The 22,444-nt window shown below is 41.9% G+C and overlaps 2 protein-coding genes across 3 annotated transcripts; both read left to right on the top strand.

Moving 5' to 3' along the window:
• Positions 1-345: 345 nt before the first annotated feature.
• LOC133466585 (transmembrane protein 100) lies at positions 346-6,381 on the top strand. Its single transcript, XM_061750469.1, has one exon. It carries the CDS (start codon positions 1,815-1,817, stop codon positions 2,181-2,183), a length of 369 nt encoding a protein of 122 aa, XP_061606453.1. The 5' UTR covers positions 346-1,814; the 3' UTR covers positions 2,184-6,381.
• A 2,690-nt stretch (positions 6,382-9,071) lies between these two features.
• ccnf (cyclin F) lies at positions 9,072-21,936 on the top strand. 2 transcript variants are annotated; one of them, XM_061750425.1, is made up of 17 exons: positions 9,072-9,348; positions 9,972-10,123; positions 10,283-10,389; positions 10,504-10,571; positions 11,065-11,261; positions 12,206-12,259; positions 12,441-12,545; positions 12,811-12,888; positions 14,167-14,321; positions 14,417-14,581; positions 14,808-14,931; positions 15,533-15,713; positions 15,788-15,875; positions 16,946-17,045; positions 17,130-17,263; positions 18,451-18,626; positions 19,267-21,936. In XM_061750425.1, exons 1-17 carry the CDS (start codon positions 9,336-9,338, stop codon positions 19,731-19,733), a joined length of 2,364 nt encoding a protein of 787 aa, XP_061606409.1. In that variant the 5' UTR covers positions 9,072-9,335; the 3' UTR covers positions 19,734-21,936. The 2 variants fall into 2 exon arrangements, with proteins under 2 accessions (XP_061606409.1, XP_061606408.1); XM_061750424.1 differs by having other exon boundaries at positions 9,969-10,123.
• Positions 21,937-22,444: the final 508 nt, after the last annotated feature.

Genomic DNA, 22,444 nt, shown 5'->3' with positions numbered 1-22,444 from the left:
CTCTCTTCCCATTCCCTGCTTTGTTTCGCTTCTGCCCCTCTCGAGTTCTCCTTCAGAGCTACAGCATTGGCCGCCTGTGTTCGTCACGTCGACTGCATTTAGGCGTACTGTATTCTTTATTTACCTTGTCAGCGTTGCCCCTGAGCAAGGCGTTCTCCTTTCGTAGAAAGGCAAAGAGTGTACTTTATCTTCCGGGATCTTACACTAATGGAGCATGTTTGGCATGCATCTGAGAATATTAGGTATCCAATTATGTCGTTAATGTGGGCCTTGAGGAGCTGGAGTCCTTTTATCTAATCACGGCGAGACAGCCAAAGTCATGCTACTTCCTGCAATTTTGAACCATTCATTGATTTTGGTTGCATTGTCAGTTGTAAAGGACTAGACACTCACTGGCCACAATATTAGGTACCTAAGGAACGGTGTATCACAACCTAATGAGTCCAAGCGCTATAGAAAGTGGATGAATGGATGGAACGTAAGGCAGCGCTAGTGGTTAGCATGGATGGCTCACACTTCTGAGGTTTGGTGTTCGAACCTCAGGTCTGGCCTTCATTTGTTCCCAGGCTTCTTCCTACATTCTAAAAACATGCATGTTGTGCCTCGACGACTGAATGCGAGTTTAAATGGTTGTTTGTCTACATTTGCCGATCTGCAATTGACTGGCGACCAGTCCAGCGTGTACGCTGCCTCTCGTCCAAAGTCAGCTGGAATAGGCTCTCGGTCACCTTTGACCATAATTAGGACAAACGCTATTTAAAAAAAATGAATCTTGTTACACTGTGTCGCTCAACTTAATTAAACGTCCGTCTATCATTTCCACACAACAATAGACTGGTCGAGCATATTGCCGTTCTGTGTCTTCTCCAAGGAACGCATACCAAACGGCGGGAATGAGTTGTTCCGCATCAGACAGACATCTTATGAAGAGACACAAAAAAAGTAGCTAGGCTATGTGGTGGAAGGTTGATTTGATGAAAAGCAAGGGAGAACTGCGCCTCGTGGCTACAAAGCTACTATTCCGTTGCCTTTTCATTCGACGAGACCTGACATCACTGGCGTTTGCGTGAGTGGCTGGGAAACGTTTCATCGTGTCACACGCGGGCACGCTCAGTAGCATTTCTGCGTGTAAAGGCGTCGTCTGCTTGGTGTTTTAGCAAATCTCCATGTGGAGGCGCGCGCATTAATAAAGGCGTGGGTAGATGTTCACATGGAGACACCCTCTGGTGCAGCACTAATGAATTTTCATGTGGGGGGGTGGACACACCTTTGTTATTGCAGAGTGTCGCAGCGCATGTGTGAAATTCACGACAAAGAAGACATCCTCCTTGACTCTGCAGTTGTCTTCTGCCCTTTTTCCCCTACTGGATAACATAGAGAAAGACTACAACTGTGAGGTATTGATGTGGAAATGCAGGAAAAAAGAGGGATCCGTTAACCCTCCTCCTTGCTGCTCTTCATCAGCCGCCTATCCTCCCCGATTCAGCGTCGCCGGACGTCACGGAGAAGAACGCCAATGGGAGCACTCCGACTTCCCCAGAGCTCCTCCTAGTCCCCACGCTGCTTTATATGTGCCTCGCCACTGTGCTCCGTCCCAGTGCACAATGTGCTGCTTCAGGTCCACAGCAGCCGCTGTGCGGAGAGGCAGTCACAAAGGGAGGAGGGCAACGTGAGTGTTGTTTTAGGACCAACTTCATCAGAAAGCTTCTCCTGTTCCGGTCTGCGGAGACCACATAGCTCTGTTTGACTTTCCTCTATCTGGTGGACTCTACAGAGGGGTTTGAAGCAAAGATTCACCTGCCCCTGCAGTAAAGATGGGCTGCACCACGGTGCCCCTTGCGTGCCAACCGCAAGAGGGACAGTCCTTGGAAGCCGGTGGCGCCAAAGTCCCGGAGGTGCTCTCCTCCTTGGACCGTTTGTCCCAGGCCACCGGGGGCATGGAGAAGTCTTGGTACCGCTGCATCTTCCCCTTCGGAATCATCTCGTTGGTAATCGGCGTGGCGGGGACGGGGGTCACCTACACCTACAACGATCTGCCCCAGACCAAGGTGGTGTCTGTGGTGCTCCTGGTCACAGGGCTGTTGCTCCTCCTGATGGCCACCGCCTGCTGGACCGTCCACAAGAAGAAGAGGAGGAAAAAGAAAGAGGGCGGCTCGTTCTCCTCGGAGCAATGCCCGCTGTGAAGCGTATGCGAGGAGGGGGGAGGTGTTGTCGGAACTTAAAAAAGCAGATGTTGGGGAGTTGACTGAAGAAGCCAGCACTCCACCCCCTGCATGTGTGGTATTCCCTCTTTTCTCCCAACACAGAGGATGACAGATATACAGTCACTCAGGATCCGTTTAGTCTGGACCATTTTGGAGTGAGGAGGGATCCCCCGCATCTCACATGATCTTCAGAATCAGAATCATCTTTATTTGCCAAGTATGTCCACAAAACACACGAGGAATTTGTCTCCGGTAGTTGGAGCCGCTGTAATACGACAACAGACAGTTGGACCTTTTATCATCGGACGGCAGGTGTCCGGTGTCAAAACAACCTCCAAGGAGACTAGTGCATATTTACACACACTGGCAGTCCTCCCTCGCTATGCAGAAGCACCGCCGGAGTCACTGCTGGCGTCACCGGTGCACGTCAGTTGTGGCATTCCTCACTTCCCGGGACAGGTGACTCTCCGAGAGGGCAGGAGCGGGGCCTGAAGACGGCAACCCGATACGAGCGGCGCACCCACGTCAGCGGACGCCGTCACTCCCTCGTCCTGTGACACCGCAGCAATGCGTTGGGGGTGGGGGCGGGGGGAGAGCGGAACTTGAGTCCGCGAGGATCCCCGTGGTATCTGTGTGGACGACGCAGTCTAGGAGAGGAGCGCTCGAAATAAAAGACTCCAGGACTTACTTATGAAGGAACACAAATATTTGCATGTACAAAGCCCGCAAAGGGGTCTTTTGCCACAGTGGAGTTCCTGCCGAGGTCTCTGTGCCGAGTACCTCAACTCCGCACAAGTCAGGACAGGATTATTGAAGGACACATGCCATAACTCCATAACTAGGACCCTGACTGATCCGGCTCCGCTAGTAGCCCCTCCCGCTTCGTGCCTTGACCAAGCACACATGGAAAAAGGCTCTGTCACATTTGTATGTTTCCATATGAACTCATGACCCCCCCCCCCCCCAAAACAAAACTCCACTTGCCCTTGCGCTGACCCTCATAATCTTTTCCCAGGAAACACTTTCCTCATCCACCCCATCTGCGGTTGGACCTCTCCCGTTACTTGATCCCTAATGGTTTTCCCAGCTGAAGACAATTATCAGACTTCATTTAAAAGGAACAAACGTGTCCAAATAAGCCAGCCCTGGCCTCTCCTGTCTAATAGCGATGCCTTTTTTCCCTTGAGAGGCAATAGTGAGACAGCAAAGCACTCACGAGGGGACTTGTGTCGGTTGTTTGAATCCAGGATTTTCTTCTTTCACTCACTGTTCCGAACTCATGACCACAGGTGAGATCTGGAATGGAAATCAACGTATAGCTTTTTTTTTTTTTTTTTTTTTTTTTTATATATATATTCAATAATGATGAACAGGCCATCTTCAAGATAGAACGCTACCTCCTATTGGATTCAATTGTGCAGCATTAGTAACATAGCAAGAAATAGTCCAGCACGCGTCATATGCGAAGAAAGATTTTTTTTCGTGTATTGACAAAAGACTAGAACAATTCCATCATAAGACATGACAATTGCATTTACAATAATATGACAAGAATTTGCTTCCCTTTTTATTTCTAGCAACACTACGACTTTTTTCTCGAAACATAACTTTTATTTTCTGTGTGGCCCCCTATAAAAACAGAACTGTTGTCTATAGTAAAAACTGCACATATAGGTAGCTATCCTCTGTTCTAAATTAGTCGATGCTAGAAGCCGGTGTTTCACAGGAGGAGTTGCCTGTTTTACTGTTGTCTTGAAGCATTCTTATTAATACGGAGCCCCAGAAATTAAATAACTGCCAAAAAACATGACATTGACGAGAACACAATAAGAAAGCACACTTGCCTTAAGGACGCACATTACAGTTTCATAGTGAAGGTGTGCTCCATTTGCTTACCCAGACGTCAAAGTTGTTCATGGGAATGAAGTATTTTGTGCGCCCGTTATACCTATTTAGTGGCCACAAAGTATATTTTGCCCACAATTTAGTATTTGGCCCCCACAACTTAGTATTTTGTGCAAACATTATATATGTATCGTGACCACAATTGTGAATTTCTCCATTGTGCGACTAATAAAGGTTATCTTACAATGAATGTTTCTGCTGGGGCTCCATACATTAAAGATCTATACCACGGATCACACAAAAGGAAAATGCAATGCGTTGAATGTATGTCAACGAAGCGTGACGCGCCCCTTTTACCCTTGAAAACTATTGATCGCCATGGCGGCAATGGGCATTTGCACTGCCTGTCGCTGGCTCAAATGTGTCGTTGCATCCAGAGGTAGCAGATCTCACACACAATGCCAAAGTCAGCCCTCGTTTGTTAGCCATGAATCCATCACGGTCTATTTTTCTTTTTAGCTGAATGTGCATTTTAATGTTCCGTTGCGGGACGGAATCGGGAGGGAAATGACATTTTTTGCTGGAAAAATATGGGATTTTATGCAGTGAGGCAAGTCGGTAGGGTTCAATTGAAATGGGTCCTAATTACCGCATTGAATCACCGTGTGTATCTTTATTCAAGGTTGAATTGTCAAAAGGATCAGTAACGCGTGGTACATGCAGTACATACCGACAATCGGGCCAAGTTTAAGCATTTTGCCTCTCTTGCCATCAAAGTCGGCAGAGGCCAGATTCTCGGAACGCTCAAGCCATTCGATTGTGCTGTGGGGTGTGGTTTTTTTTGGGTTTTTTTGACAATCATAAACGTTAAACCACCCCCGCCCTCCCAGAGTTTGTCTTCTTCTTTGTATAATACACTGTGGCACCATGCTGCCTCTCACAGGTCGGTCTTGTTACTACGACAGACATTGTCGCGTAGGGGCTCGCATTTTAAAAATCGTGTGTGTATCCTGCTTTCGTGAGCTAAGTTAACATAAATCCTCGCGGATGCAGAATTCAATCGTGCGGTTGTGGTCGTGCAGTACTTGGGAATGTACACAAAGATGCCGTTAAAGCTTAACACACTCAAACAGGATTGTGTTGTTGTTTTTTTTAGCAATTTCTTACTAGTCTGTGCCATTGTGTTACCATGATGCCCTTTATGCAGATGATAAAGTGACCAGATATTGTTTGTTTTTGTTTTCCCTTCTGCCTTTAAACATGAAAAATAAGGGAAAATCTACCTCCGTGCTATGTGTGTGGGAACACTAATTCTGTACTTTCGCCCCCATGGACGGCCATGTTTTCTGCTTGCGCTGTTGGTCGAGATGTGTTTTGGTCCTGTACATGCGACAACTTTATATTTGTACTGTATATTTCTACGTAGATGTACATTTTACAGTGGTGTAAATAAATGTTCAGCAAAACGTGTTTGTTTCCCTGGGTGGTTTATCCTCATTTTCTTTGCTTTGGGAAAATGTACAGTCTCATCTATTGTGTAATGACAACAAACCACAGTGGAACGTCCCAAAGTGCTGCAATGTGGACTTCGACCGAAGTTTCCTCCCTCGAACATCAAACGAAACATGACTTTCATCATAATGTTTGACGTCGGAAAATCTTGTGAGATTTCAACTCCGTGAGCATCTAAAAAAATTACAGCCTAAAAGTGTGTTTTGCTTTCTTTCCTCTGGCTTTTATTATGATGATGACCAATATCCAAATGGAAAATAATGTGGTGTAAGAAAGGGTCTGACTGTGTTTAGCGGAACATCATTTTACAGATAAATGTATATATGTACAATCGTATGTTTTGATATTTTACCAAGACAATGCTGACATAAATAGCATGTAACTAAAAGCAATACTGTCGCGTGTCCAACTTTGCATTTATTTTATTTTGGTTTTATGGTCATCAGGTTTTTTTGTTTTTTTTTTTAAGTTGTATGACAGTTAGCAATGTTATAATGATGCCTAAAACATTTACTCACCAGGTTTTATGATGGTGTGTGTCAGGTAGTTTTTGTTAGTTTTATTATACCATTGTCAGGTATTTTTAACACTTTTTCACAGTTACAAATTTTAAAATATTGATCATATAATGAGTGAGCAGGTTTTTCTGTTTAGTATCGACGTGTGTCAGTTGTCCTCAAAGGGTGAGTCGTTTTACTTTAGTTTTTGTTTTACAGTGGTCAGGTATATTTTCAAACTTTGTATGGCAGTTAATAATGTAAAAATGTTTTTTTATGATTAGCCTAGAACAAATGAACTTTAATGTACATACTAAATTAAATACAGTATTTGACCACATTACAGGTTTGTTTTAGTTTGATGTTCTCCTTGAAATGAACACTAAACACAAGTGCTGGGAAGCAGCTGTGTGCGAGTGTGTGCTGTTTATGTGTGAGCGAAGTGGGCGCGGAGGCTAACAGGGCCAAAGCGCACATGTGGTGGAAGTCCTCAGTTGCTTTGCGGGCCTCAGCACAGATGACAGGAAACAAGATGTGGGAGCATCTCATCCGCCTGTCCCGTCTCCCAGACTTTCCCAAAACTTGGCAGTCAGCGATGTTTGATTTCACGCAATTTAGAAAGATGTTAAAAGTGAGAGAACAGCACAGCGGTGGGGTGTTTTTTTTTTGTCAAAAGTTTCAAATAACAGTCGGTTTGGCCCAGGAAACCTTCAAGGGGAAGCTGGAGAGGAATTTGGCTTTATCAGCCAGAATCCAAACTTAAATGCACTTGGAAATCTGTGGTGTGGAAGTCAAATTGCGGCATGCATCAGCAGTCTTTTTTTGACCCAAAAAGCCTGAATCCTGTCATTAAAGCAAAAGGCACTTTGGCAAAGTAGAACTTTAAGGATCTGCACTTAAATGCAACCAAATTTCCCCCGACAAGAAATATTCCTTTTTTTAATTAGAATTTTACAGGCCAAGTTCTGAAAATGACTTGTTTTGGTCTCACTAGGAAAAACTTTGTATTTTAACAGAGAAAGTTAATAAATTAAGAATGATTCATTTACATTACAAGATTTAGTGGTGATTTTATGGGGGGAAGGAAGTCGTAATGTTAAAATGGTCATTTTTGTCATAATATTACAAATTTTTCAAATACATTTTAAAAGGTTTTTTCACATATTTCCACTTTTTTTCTCGTAACAGTGCAACTTAATGTGAAGATGAGAGGCTTCCTAAAAAACAGCGATATCGATACAATATAGATTCAAATGTATTCAATTGTAATCTTATGAGATATTTTTGTAGTATCATTGGTTGATTAATATTCTAATAACATTGCAGTTCTTTTCTCCCTACATTTTGACTTTATTTGCAAAGAATTGCAACTGTTTTATATTTTTTTTATTTTAATATAAAATGTAAAAGAATATTATCATTTTAAATTTTAGCATAAAAAAATTATCCTTTTTCTTTTCAGTTCGGCCTTTAAAATAATCTGATCATGTACTAGAACATTTTTTATTTTTTAATTCAAGTCATAGTACAACTTTATTACAAATCAATATGATGACTTTGGTATAATATTGCATTGTTATTAGTTTGAATTATAATTTTACATTTCTTTTTCCTTTTCAAAGTGGCCCTGGTAGTATTTAGTTGATTGATTGATTGATTGATTGATTTGTTTTAAATTAGTTTTTGCTCACATTTGATCTCACAAGACGTTTTGAGGAAGTGAAAAAAATAAATGACTTCAAGCAAGCAAAAAAAAAAAAAAAAAGCAGTTATTTCTCTCTACATCAATTACATTGTCTGTTTCTATTCTCTAGCTGCAATTATTCTAAACTGAGTTTAAATGCGCCAATTGATTCCATTTCCCCTGAGCCGTTTACTGGTCACTTTGTGTTTTATTGAGTGTACTGGGTTGGAGTTTCCATGGAAACAGTGACTGCATCCACATTAAGAATGTCACAGCCTCCGCTCCACCTGAGGTCACGCACTGAGTTCTGAGACAATTGGATCACACAACACGATGTGGCGAGAATTACATGTCGAGCAAAGATAATAATTCATCATCACGTTTCTATAGGAAGATAACCGCGTTGTTCTTCAAAAGCATCGACATGACGCATAGTATCGAGATATGTCTTCCTTTTTTCCCTGCCTCTGTTGTCTATAGTGCTCGCTCATGTGGAGTTCAGGTGGTCTTTATGCCAAGTTTTAATGTTTAAAAACAACCCAAAAACCACTAGATTCTGGCCTTCAAAAATTATCTGTCTAATCTGAAAAACAAATTCAGATAAGGTGTTTTTTTTTCGGTTGTTATTATTAGCTATTTTCGAATTTATTTTTTGCTCATGCAGGACATCATATTAGTTCAGTCTTGTCTGTCCTGTCCAAATTTTGCTTTCAGCAAAGATGTGTCCAGCGATTTATTTTTTATTTTCAGTATGGACAGTTAGTTTTATAAAAGAGGGAAGCATTTTTGGTTTTGTACCAAGTTATCAAAGCAGGTATTCTATTATATAACAGACAGTAAAAATATATATTTTTTATTTTATACATTATAGTATGTATTTGAATAGTATGAATTTAATCATTAGTTTTTACTTTTACCATAGTGCTTTTACACACGCCACCTCTGCTCTTTATTGTATTTATGGACCTTAATTTAATTGAGGATATGACTTTTTTTTCCATTCTGCCCAGTGTGTGCATGTCTCTTTAAATGCCTTACCTTTAAATCGCGCATTAGTTTACGCAACTACGTATCCCACAATCCTCGGTACACCGAAAAAGTCAGTGGGCGTTCCTCATTTTCAGCTCAACCAATAGCATGCCCTTCTTAGGGAGCGCGTACTTCGAATCGCATCTACGCTATCCAGTCGCGACGCAATGTTCTCCAGTTTATAAACTCCGGCCAATAGGAGCGACCTTGACCAGTGCTCGCCAATCGTGTCGTACCTACGTACGCCCAATCAAATCAAATGCAGTGTTTAAACAGTCGGCCCGGGCGGTGCTTCGAGGAGCTTCTGGGCGTGCCTAACAAGTAAGGACTCATGCTTGGATTTGAATTCGGCCAACAATTTCAAACATTACTGATGAGTGTTGCCCCAACTTCGAACCGAGGGTGTAATTTGACGACAAATTCCCCCAAATTGTGTTAAATTTGTGTGTGTTTAGTTGTATTTGACACTTAGCCGACGTCGTCGTGAGGTTTAAATCGCTGCTTGACTGCTGTAAAGTTAGCCGGTGTGAAGATTCCAGATACTGTACATTGAGTACACTTGCAATGAAAGCTGGTGGTAAGTCACTTTCCCCCCTCCCCTCTCCACTCTTACTTAAATCACCTCATATGGCTTTAAATGTTTTAACGAATACCTGTTTTAAGAAAAAAAAAAAAAAAGTTTATTCCTGCATATTTTAAATTGTAACTGTTTGACATAGTTAGCACAGTTAGCTCGACGAACGAGCTCAATCGTGGATATTAGCTCACAGTCGGCCTCAGTATTTATGTAAAACATGGTTTCCATTTGACTTATCAAGCGTTTAAGTTGTCTAAAAGTACACCGCGAATGTTAAACAGCGTGAGGCGTAAATTTAAAGTTTACACCACTTGAGCCACAGGAGGGAAATTTGGGCGCCCACTTGGGTTAACTTGTTGAGCTCACCAGCTAGCTACTAATCCACTCCACAATTAGTTTAGGATGTTATTTCAGTGCTTTCAAGGGGTATTGTGTGATGGAGATACAATGAGAAGTTCTTTACAAAATAAAAGTAAAAGACATAACTGAAATATGCAGTGAATAAGTACCAGGAAGACACAGTAGAAAAGTATGTACAATATTTATGAAAATGTATTTTTGTGGTGTTTGCCAAGGCTAAGCGAAGGACAATGTTTGAAATCCACTCCCATTTCTGTCAGCAGTCCACTGCCATTGCCCAAAATGCTACTCCATCCCGGTTCGAAAGAGGGTCCGCCTGCGCACGCCAAGCATCACCTTGTTGAGTCTGCCCGAGGAGGTCCTCCTCTGTGTGCTCCAGTGCATCTCTGCTGAGGACCTGCTATCAGTCAGGGCTGTGAGTCATCATCATCATCCTCCTTTGATACACACCCGACACGTCCACGCCACTTTTCGCAAGCACACGCGTCGCCGTCCCCCGCCCCCCACGTGATCGGTTTCAGGATCTTTATTTTTGCGCTGCCGTGTTGACTAAATGAAGCTGTCTTGGTTGCAGGTTCATTCTCAGCTGCGTGACATTGTTGACAACCACGCCAGTGTTTGGGCCAGGGCCAGCTTCAGAGACACTTGGCCCTCCCCTGACAATTTATGGTTATTTGAAAGGTAAGCGGAAGAAAATGAATGGATGGATAAAAACACATTGATCAGGAGTTAGTTGACTCTTTTTATCTGTGGGGTTTCTCTCTTACCGCAACAATTATTATTTTTTTTTCACAGAGCTGCTGAAAAGGGGAATTTTGAAGCGGCAGTCAAGTTAGGGATTGCTTATTTGTACAATGAAGGACGTAAGTAAAATGTTTTCTCATGTGGTGGAACGTCTAAAGTACAACACAATTCATTCTGTGACACCGGTCGACTTCAGTACAAATGTTCCCATTGTGGGATCAATTATTCAATTGAAGAATTTTCGGTTAATCAATCATTAAAATAATTGTTAGTTGCAACCCGAGAAGTATGTTTCGTTCGAGTTCAAATCATCATCATCATCATCATCATACTATGATGGTTTGCATGACGTCAGCAACCTCGAAGCATCGTGATTACCGTAGAGCAGGAAATGGAACTCTCTGCGGGTGGCTGCTCAGTATGAGCAATACAATTCTGACAATTAGGAAATGTTACTTCAAACTACAGTTGGGGCAAAGATTTTATTTGAAACATTTGGAAGGAGTCCAGTGTCACGGTCCGGATGGTGTTCATCTTTTGCTGTTTCACTGTTGCCAAAAAGCATCTCTTGAGATCGTAGTTCACCGCGCGCATCGTTTTTCTCCAAAACAGCGCTGCTGAGCGACGAGGGCCGCGCGGACGTGTGCGGGCGTAAAGCGTCGCATTTCCTCAGCCTCGCAGAGAGCCTGCGCTCCCCCGCCGCCGACCCCTTCAGCTGGCTGTTCATCCGGCCGCCGTGGTCGCCCACCGGCAGCTGCTGCAAGGCGGTCGTCTTTGACCGCCTCAAGGCCGAGTGTGACGACGACAAGGTAACGTACGGAAATTGTCGTGGTCATCAGTGACAATAAAGATTCTAATTCTGCCGTTGTAGACGGGGGGGTGGGGGGGTCCTCGGTTTACGACCGAGTTCTGTCTGAAATCAAGGACGCCGCTGTAATAGCTGTAATTCAAGAAAACAAGGTGTCCATGGCATTTTTAAATGTATTAGTATTAAATTGCATTTGAAAAGATTTTAAGGTTTTTCATTTCATTTTTATACATTTCTAACCGTGTTGTGTTGGCTTTAAATTATATTGAGACGGTATTGAACAATACCTCTCTTGTATCTAACTCTCCGTTTATAGTTTCCTGTGCTAGATGAATAACAAATATAAAAATGTTAAATATATACTTAATGAGTGTTTATTATTAATTTAATAAAATACAATATACAATATTTTGTGTTAGAAAAGAGGTACTATATTTACAAATCTTTTCTATAATTTGTTTTTTATTTTATAGTTGTATTCATTTTGTAAAAGGTAAATTTTAATGTTTTTTTTTTGTTTTGTTTTGTTTTTCTTACTGTTCCCCTCTGGGGATTAATAAAGTACAAATATTTTTTATTTTTACTGAACTTTTCTTTTTAAACTCTCTTAATATGGAACATTACAAAGTTGAGCAAAAATGCAATATGAAAACACAGACAAAACTAAATGGGATACTAATGGGCATAAAATGTCATACTTTTTTTTGTTTTGTTTTTTTAATTGAAGACATTTGTATATCTGCTTCCTGTATGATGCTTTTTTTTGTAAAATGTACCGTGCATATTTTTTTCTTATGCTTTTATTTGGGTTTGTGTTTCTGTATCTTATCTGTTTAATCGTGTTGCGTCTATTTTCCGAAATTCACATCGAGGACACTGAAGTCTCTAAAATGAATGTATTTTAAAAAAATGTGTTGCTAAGTTTCTCCGTCATTGTTTTGCCAGGAGAAGAAGGGCCCCTTGTTGCACTGCTTGGCGAGAGTGTTACAGCTGTTTGAGGTGAGTTTCACCCAGTTCACTCTGACCCGTCGTGGTCAACACAGCCTTCTTTTAGCCTTCCTTCCCATTCATTCATCAAGCATCCTCCACACGCATGACAAAGCACAACTAATTGGATCAGGATCCGAGATGAAGAGCATGAATATCGTCAGTGGGACTCAATGCTCTCATCTTTCCCTAGGAGGATGACAAACATGCTGAAGCCATATCCATGTTGGAAGAGTCTTCGCATTCAGGCTGTTTGCAGAGCTCCTATCTCATATGGGAGCACAACCGCAAAGCGGCTGTGAGTTTTGACATTTTCACTATTTCACTGTTTTCACACTCAAAACTAAAATTCAAACATTTTAAAGGTTTGAAAAGTTGTTAGATTTCTAATTATTTTTCAAATTGTCTCGACATAATATATTGGGTCTTTTGTAACTGGTGCCATTTTCAGCTAAAAGTTGAATAAAATTGGTGTTTTATCTCATGATTTGGCAATCGTCTACATATGAATATCCTTCCCCCCCCCTCTCCCCCACGTATGATTTTTCTGTTTTGACTTGCAGATGTCAGATCCAGGCAGGTACCTCCAATGTGTTCGAACCCTCAGGGACTACGCTGCAAGAGGATGTTGGGAGGCCCAGGTGTGTGTACAGGAACATGTGTCCCCTTGATGTCACTCACTTCAGTTTTTAACATCATGCCCCCCCCCCATCTGTTATGCTTCTTGTTGTGACCATTTTACATCCTAAGTCCAGTTCCAGAACAAATACTGCTATAAAATCCACAAGTACAGTGGTGCCATGACTTGTGAGTTTAATTTGTTCCTTGACCATGTTCATATTTCAAAAACACTCATATTGCAAATATTCTTTCCCAATTTGAAATGATGATGAAATGAATTAATGCGTTCCAGCCTACCACCTCTCAAAAAAACACCAGCAAACTTTTTTTTTTAATAAGTAGCACTCTACTGTATAGTACTTTTTTAAATAAATAAATAACAAGGTGTGATAATAAAATAAAATGTAAAGAATAAATAGTTTGTGCATCTTGAAAAAATCAATGGACGATATGCTGCTCCTTGTGGTGTGTGCATTTTAGCCACCGTGGGGCAGTATGATGCATACATAATAAGTACACAAAGAAGACTCATCAGATACAAATAAACAGCTTGACGCAAGCACTTGACCTTTTTTTTTTTTTTTTTTAATTCGGTATATGCACAATCTACTTCTGCATTCGGCAAAACTCATAAAAGCACTTCCTCCTCTCTAGGGTGAATGGTGACGGGGGCCGTGACAGAGCACCCGTGGGAACTTTTTAAACATCTACAATGTCTTTTTTTGTAAACACAAGGTCACCACAAAGCCACCAAAGATGACAATAGATGGTGTTTGGGCTTCGTTTATGTTTACATGTCCATCCATCCATTATGCGTACCGCTTATCCTCACAAGGGTCGCGGGCGTGCTGGAGCCTATCGCAAATATCTTTGGGCTAGAGGCGGTGTACACCCTGAACTGGTCGCCAGCCGATCGCAGTATATTTACATGTATGATATCATATTTGTAAAAATACATTTATTGTATGTATGCATGTATATAACTTTTGAACAATGACACCAGCCATAAAGAAAACAACATTTAAGCAAGTTCTGCTTCAAATAATGATGACGCAAGATGTCCGTTAGCGTAGCATACACAGGAAGTCCGCTATCCCCTTTTCCCGCGTTGGTCAGGTGACATTCCGCATATAGCGGATTGGTCACTGTCTGACAAGCTGCTGCTTGTTGTAAAGTTTTCTCCCGCCATCAAGTGCTTGTAACACAAATTTTTGCTCACAACTCAAGACAACAAAAAAAATCATCCAGAGTGTTGTTTTTCGTGTGACTAGTGTAACAATTTGTCTCACTGTGTGCAGCTCTCCCTTGCCAAAGTATGCAGCAGTGGCAACCCCCTGGGTTTGGAGGCTAAGGCCTGCTCCGACTTGGTGTCCCAACTTTTTAGAAACTCCCAGCAGGCAGCACGGCACAGCAATCGCAATATCCTTAGACGAGGCATCAAGGACACCATGAGGTAATGGCTAATCCTCCACGATGGCATCCTTCTTTGCTATCCCATCACTGGCCTCGCGGTCCTCACTCTCTCCCCAAATTGGTCTTCCTCTGTAGGTACATTCTGGTGGACTGGCTGGTGGAAGTGACCACCATGAAGGACTTCTCTAGCCTTACACTGCACGTGACCGTGGGCTGCGTGGACCGCTACTTGGCGCTGTGCTCCGTCCCCAAGGTTCGCCTTCAGCTGCTCGGGATTGCCTGCATGGTGGTTTGCACGCGGTAAGAATTCTAATGACTTGCCTGTTATCCATTTTCAGGGTTTTTCCTGACTCAAATTGCAGCTGTACATTATATGTAGAAGCAACAAAACAGCAGATGTTTTTTCATTTTTACAGTGTTGCATTAGAGTGACAAGGGGCTTCCAGCCAACACAGATTTTATTTTTATTGTGTTTTATTTTTTATTTTATTTTTTACATAAAATTGCTTTTTTTCCCCCTTTGTAGCTACATGAGTAAGGATATTCTTACCATAAGGGAAGCAGTGTGGCTAACAGACAACACCTACAAGTATGAGGACCTGGTCCGAATGATGGGAGAGGTTGTCTCTGTGCTGGAGGGGAAGATCAGGGTGAGTCTTAACCTCAAAATACCAACACTTTTTTAAAAAAATATATATATTTTTTTCAAAATAAAAATAAATCACATTTGTTGAAAAAACAGTCAAGTCTCTAAATGTTGTGAAATGTTTTCTATATTGAGGGAAAACATTTTTCATATTAATAAAAAATAAAATCTGCTAAAAAAAGGTTTCTATAAAAATGTTATGCATTTTCAATTTTAACATTTTCTTTTCATTCAACAAAATACAAAAAGCATTTTTGACCTTTTTGTTTTTCTGAATAAAAAAGAAAATGGTCACAAAATTTGGCCAATGAAAATCACCCCAAAAAGATGTAATTTCCTTTTATCAGAAAAAAACTATGTAATCAATGTATGTTATTTACCAGATTAAGAAAAAACAAAAAAATTTGCACCTGCAAAATTTCAAATTTTGCAGGTGCACTTAATGAAGTGGTTGGTAATTCTATATAAAGTGTAATACACTATGTTGTATTAGAAGGTGTTTCATGTGTCCTACGTAAAACTGATGTTTACATGTATAATCTGCCGATAAGTAGTCTCTGACTGTCACATTTTAAACCACTGTTATTCTGTGCGCTCCACCTCAGAGCCCCACTCTGCTGGACTATGGCGAGGTGCTGCTCTCCCTCCTCCCCCTGGAGCGCCGGACCACTCACCTCTTCAGCTACATCTGCGAGCTGTCCCTGCTCTACTCGGCCCTGGCCACGTCGCCGCCCTCCGTGCTGGCCTGCGCCGTGCTGTTGCTCACGAGATCGCTGCATCACTACGGTAACCCGCCCGTGTGAAGAGCGGCATTTGCCATTGAATCATAGGATTGACTTGTTCTAATTTGACGTACGCAGCTCCCGTCTGGCCTAGTCAGTTGGTGGACTACACCGGCTTCTCCAAGCAAGACCTCACCCAGCTTGCTGTGCTGCTTTATGTCAAGTGGTAAGCCGCTCACAACGAGCACAATCACCCACTCTTGTGCAACACCGCTCCCCACACTGATGCTCTTCCCCACTAGAATCCTTTTTCCTTATCTGCCCTCTTTGCGCTATTCACTTGATCACTCGCTGGTTTCATTCCAACCTATAATTTCTGCAGTTGCCAAGGGAACCGTCTGTGTTGATGTATTTTGTATTTTTTTTTTTTTTGCAGAAAGGTAATTTAATTGCATCCATGCAGTGAAAGTGTTGACTGTAGGTTAGAGTTGGCGCAATTAATGAAATGAATGTCAAATGAAAAATGCCTCAAAAGTCAAAACGTGGCTTTCAAACCATCGTCATGTGCGTTATCCTCCAACTCATTGAACACCTAAAGGGGAGGTAGGCAAAATAGGGTCTGTGTTTCCTATAAGGCCAACTCTGTTCCTTCTATAAGGCCCAGCATGCATTTATATTATCAAACATCCTGGGGGAAAAATTAAAAAGAAATTTAAACTTAATTTTTATCTCATTTAAATTATTGGTTAATTGGGTTGTTCTAGATGATAAAATAAAAAAATAATTTTACATAAGTTGTTATTTTACAAAATCTTACCTCTCTCTATGCTACTTCAATCATTGCCCGTGCGATTAATAAGAATTTTCTGATGGTGACAGTGTGAGCACTCGGCAAATCTAATTCCCTTTGAAGTGATTCCTGGGGAAATTTGCCTTGAAATGAGTTGGTGTCTCGGAGTGGATTGGGTTCGACTTTAGAGGTTCCACCGTCTTCCACTAAATGTGCAACCTCTGATCTTGATGACGTGTTTGCCCTCCATTTTGATCAACTGCTTCGCTGGGCATTAGTAACACAGAACATTGTGAAATAATGACCATTGATCAGAAATTGCCTTTCACCATGTTCAGTGAAGCCTGACTGATGAGCTACAAGGTTGTTTAATGTCTAGTGGCCAAGAAGAACAGAGGGCCATTAACCTGCCCATAAAGCTGTGAAGATGGAGTGGGAGGCCATCTTGATTACATGGTTGCCGAGTGTTGAGATTTGAGTGTTTTGTCCTATTTCCCTCTCCTCAGTTTCAGTCAAGATTCTCCCACAGACTACAGACACGTGTCTCTTACTGGCGTGAAGCAGCGCTTTGAAGATGACATCTACCAGCACATCAGCAGAGAGAAGGTACATGCACCTTTCCCGTCAGTCCCTTCTCCCTCCCAAAATACTGTCATTTATAACATAGTTTAAACTGTTTTGCTTTCCAAGGTGATGGATTATAAGGATCTGTGTCAGATCCTTGAGATTCCTGAAGTGGAACCTCAGTTGGAGCCTCCCAGTCCCACTGGCCAACCAGCGGACATCTACGCTTTCCTTGCTTCGCCTTCCGGCACTAGTAAACGGTAACGCACGCAAATTCTCATCACACTAGAGCTAAATGCTATGAACACACACCTTTTAAAAGCAGTCCATTTCTGTAATAATAATAATAATAATAACAATTCGGAGGTTGTGGGTTTGAATGGCCTGCCGGGGCCTTGGTTGATAGGAAAGTAGTAATTGGTATCAAGGAATTATGTTTTTGGAGCTATGTTGAAGTGGTACATTTCAACATCTTTGTATATTGGGGGAGGATCTAACTTTAGCCTGGGTTTTTAGTAGAAGTTACTGAGAGTCTCGTACACCCACATACTTTTCCGGTACATTTTCCCCCAAATTCATTGCAGCTCTGCTTACCTTTTGGCTTAGACATGATAGCAAAGGCGTCGAGCCCATGCAGGATGTGGATATTTCTGCATGATTGTGTTTCAGTGTCTGGCCATTGCTTGCAAGTGGCTTTGGATCTTCGCCCAGCTGAGTTTCCAAGTCATGGTCGGAGCAATTTGGTGTGGGAGTGCTTGTTATGTAAATTATCCCCCCTGATTGTAGCACTGTTCCGTAACAGTGGGTCAAGAGTGCGGAATGGCTTGCCTACAGACACATTTACATTTTACACTCTTCCCCGCATATTCGCTACTCGCTGATTCACCGTTTTGCAGATTTATTTTTTATAACCCGTCTTCTGTTATTCGCAGAAAAATTCCCTTCGGTTTTGGGGTTCAAGCCAAAGCACTGTCTAATATAAAAGTATTGCTTCGGTGTTATGGAACTTGAAGTGATATGAGGAACTTCAAATAGTGCTTTGCTGCAGTCTTGTGGCATCCATAGCCAATTCTAAACCTTTTTAAGTAGGTGTCAATTACCTGTGAATTTTCGCTATTTGCGGCAGAGCTCGGTCCCCAACAAATTAACTTCATTTCACTCTATTGGGTGTGCAGGTACTCCTGACAGCCAGGAATTTACATAAAACAGAGAGCACATTTTCCAAAATATGTCCCCTTTAAGGTATACGTAAAAAGGCACCGTGTGAAAAATGAATGCGTCAACATGACAAGTCCTCCTCCTCCTGACTTTGCTCATTTAGCTTGCATCTTTCAAATCTCCTCCATTGAGCCACACCAGACGTGAACTGTTTATTCCAGAAGGTGTTTGTTTGATCCATCTGTGAGACCCTCCAATGACTCACCCGAACCTTCCCTCTCCTCCCAAGGAGGCGCGATGACGACATGCAGGCGGACCGAGGCAGCCGAGTGACCACGCCCACCGCGGAGCTGTCCAATCAGGAGCAGACACTGCTGGGCGACATCCTGGACTGGAGTCTGGACGCTTCCTCCTCCGGCTACGAGGGCGACCAAGAGGAGAGCGAGGGGGAGAAAGATGGAGATTGTGAGTCATGTGGGGAAACGGATTGGGAATTAGGCTGTAGCTGTAACAAAAGAGCAGCTGCAACTGTCACTCAGGTCAATTATTTTCAGATTGGTACCGTCGGACACAGCGTGCACTCATCTAACGCCATGAAAACGGAGTACAAATGAACACGATATCAGGACAAAATAAAATTAGGCACACGACTGTCTTTTCACAAACAAAGAAAAGGACCTCGTTCTGCTTACCAATTGAGCGAGAGAACTAGGATCTCTCAGTGGCATCGCTTTGAAATAGAAAATGTCATTTAAAAGCGGCAGGACCTGGGGTACATGTCATTTACAGGGGACATAGCAATTTCACACAGTGACGCGGCATCCCGTAGTCAAGAAAATTCGATGCGTGACTATGTCAGCGTGGGATGTGACCAATAAAATAGTTGTCGAACTGCAACAATTGCGTTCAGCACAATAGGAGAAGGGAGTGTGGCGTGTGAACTTCACACCCCCTGCCCAAAGGGGCTCGTGATTAGTAGTGATGCATCTGTGACCGTCTGAGCATGACTCGGCAATCCATTTGGCCCATAGTGTTCTAGGTGATGACGCGGCACTTTCACTGTCAAAACCCAGTGACTCATCGCGTGTCTTCTTCTTTTTGACAGTTTCGATGATATCCATCAAAATGGAGGCTGACACAAACGCGAGACAAGAGAATTGCCGGGCGCTTTCCAGCGACGAAGACGGCTTCAGCGAGGACGAAAGAGATCGGGCCTTGCGTCCCAAAGAGCAGGATGGACTTTTCTTCTCCGCGGACGACCACAGTTCAGGCTACTCGTCGGTGCAAAGCGTCAGCCCGTCGTCATTGTTGTCGTCGTCCTCTTCTTCCTCCTCCTGCTCTTCTCTTGTCCCGTGCTTGCTCAAGACTTTTCCCACTTCCCCCAGCAACGCCGCTTCTGCTCATTCCCAGCCAGGCTTCCGCCTTTTGGTCCCCATGCCACGGCCCCGCGGCCACTCCAGCAAGCAAGTCAAGCGGAAGAACTTGGCGGCGCACAGCAGAGGTGAGGTGGAGCGAGAAGAAGATGAGGAAGACGGGCAGTATTCCGCCAACGTGGGCTTCCGGATTCTGTAGACTGTGATGGTCAGTTATCATCCAGCACTTTTTCCCCTCGCCATAGTCCTCTCTAACAGAGAGGACGAAACTAGTTACACCACTTCCAAAAAGTAACGGATATTCATCTTTGGGTCAAGTTTCAGGATGAACCTAAAATGCGTTATAGAACTTTTACAGGTGAACTTAATTTGATCTTCTCTAAACTTTTGAATGTACATGTCACTCAGTTTAGGGTTTTAGTACTTTTTGCACAATTTACTGTTCTCTAACAAGGGGCTGTTTGACAAAATAGGCACAACAGGCGTTTAATCTATGAAGAAGTGTCACCGAGTGTCATCAGCATGTTGCAACACAGATACAGTGAGACTGGAAGAGTCACAGAAAAGCAGACATGGCCATTCTTAGAAATTTTCATGGATCAAAACACCCGTTGTGAATTTTGTCATTCAGCTTCTTTTTAGGGAACAAGTTATGCAAAAAGTACTGAAACGGTGAACAGTTGGCCGCACATGTCAGAAAGCGCATCTGCAGTTGGACGTGCAGTCAAAAGTTTCAAGAAGGTCACATTAAGTTCACCTGTCAAAGATTATAGTGCATTTTAAGTTCGTCTTGAAATTTCAACCGAAAGCAGAATATCCCAAACTTTTTGCGAGTCGTGTTTGTGAGAATGGCATTTATTTGTGCGCAAAAAGCCAAACAATCCCAATTTGGACCAAAGACATTGGCATTCGGGCAGGAAAAAAGGACATTTTCACTTTTTTTAAAAATAAATAAATAAATAAAAATCGTATTTATGGTGCTAATCGCAGAGTAACTCACGATATTATCACAATAGCAATAATGGATATATTGGTAGAAAGGGAAAACCAATAGAAACAATCTCATTGCGCATTAAACGTGGAAAGAAATACAATATCTGAATATGGAAAAAAAAAAAAAACTTTTACCATGAAAATAGTCTAGAACTGTTTTTGGATATGGAGAGTTAAGAATACATGGGAAAGATACAAGCGGTTCCTCGGTTTGTGACGGAGTTCTGTTCCTACGTATGAAAGTCGGAATGCAACGTAGTCTATTATTAACCTATGTTGTAGTAAAGTCATAATTGCAGTAAATATTTGTATGGAAAAAAAGCAAGCCCATAAATGTAAAACCAAGTATGGCGGTAACTGAGTGTGCTTTCTTACGCCGCTTGCTGTTTTTAACCTTGAAATGTCAGGACTATCGCAAACCGAGGAGAATCTTGTACGTTCTTGATATTTGATGTTGGTGTGTCCATCTGTTTTGTCCCATTTCTCATGCAAAGGTTCAATGTAAAGCGGTTTAAATGTTTTTTTTTTTATATACATCACTAGTGACGTTAAACATAACCTCGACGGCGCTGATTACCACACAGTACATTTTATTGTTTGTTTACATAGAAGAAGAAGAAAAAAACAATACCTCCCATGATTTAAAACCTGGCTGTCTATTTTGGAACCACTGGCTTTTCTCAGGACCATTTTTTTTTAATTTTTTATTTTTTATTTTTTTTTTTTACAATAACCTCATTGGATGGTTGGAAACTGTGAGGAAATCCTAACTCATGTTGTTGTGGCTTTTTTTTTTTTTTTTAATGCACTGTCCATACAATTTCGTCTTGTATTTGCCAAACCACTGAACACCCTGTGTGCCAAAGCTACCTTGTTACCGTTTTATGTTTAAAAACTGTGAATCTTGACCTGTGCTCTTCTGTAATCTTTGCAGCACACTAAAAAAGCCACAGCGCTGAGGTCTACACATTCAAAAGAATATTTATTTTTCCACTTTTTTTTTTTTTGCGCATGGTTGTCTCGGGTAACTTGGAAGTCTGGCACTTTTGTTTTGAATATCATCCCAGACGGAATGCAAGTGCATAATCATTTGATACTCGGATACAACATCACTTCACATGGCCTCGGGGAAAAATAGAAGTTTAGACACTTTAGGGAAATGAATGGTGACCCTATGGTGACTGACTGAATGTTCATATTATTTCATTATGAATAATATCAGTAGTTGGACTGGTTCTCTCCTGTGTTTTCTTTAATGTACCAAGTCCTTGCATGTATATGCCACGACTACTTGAAAATGTGTATTTGTTGTTTCACACAGGCAGCATTTTTCTACCATACACTACACAACTGTGATGTTTTTGAAAGTGTTTTTTTCAAATAAACCCATCATGGATTGTGGTATTTGTTTTTCGGCCTCGATGTCGCTACTCTTATCAAACTATTGTTAGACTTAATGTTGGGGAGTAAAATCCCACATTATAGGTTGTTATTGTAGAAAATGATAGATTAGCTTGTAATTAGCCTACTCTCATTCACTGGTCACATTGTGTAAGGTACAATTGAGAAGTAACAATTTGCAATATATAAACGTGTTTCACAAATAAATATTAGCGACAGAAACAGGCTGCCATCGTATAACATAGTGTGGAAAACGTGGTCTGTGTACCATACAGTTGATGGAAAAGGTCTACACACCCCTGTTCACATACCTGGTTTCAATGAGATAATTTAAGAGCTTTTACCACCATTGTGCCCTTTAAACCTGTACCACTCAAAGCCTGATAAAACAGCTGAACTTTATTTGGGGTTAATCACAGGTAATTTGTGTGGTGACTCCCATTTAACATGCGTTTGAATGGGATTAGTTCACATCAACCACTGATATTTAGATATTCATTTGCTGTAAAAGGGTGT

The sequence above is a fragment of the Phyllopteryx taeniolatus genome, chromosome 16 (genome assembly GCF_024500385.1).
Source record: "Phyllopteryx taeniolatus isolate TA_2022b chromosome 16, UOR_Ptae_1.2, whole genome shotgun sequence".
Lineage (NCBI taxonomy): Eukaryota > Metazoa > Chordata > Actinopteri > Syngnathiformes > Syngnathidae > Phyllopteryx > Phyllopteryx taeniolatus.
Note: the sequence above shows the minus strand (reverse complement) of the source record. Positions and strands in the feature narration are given on the sequence as shown.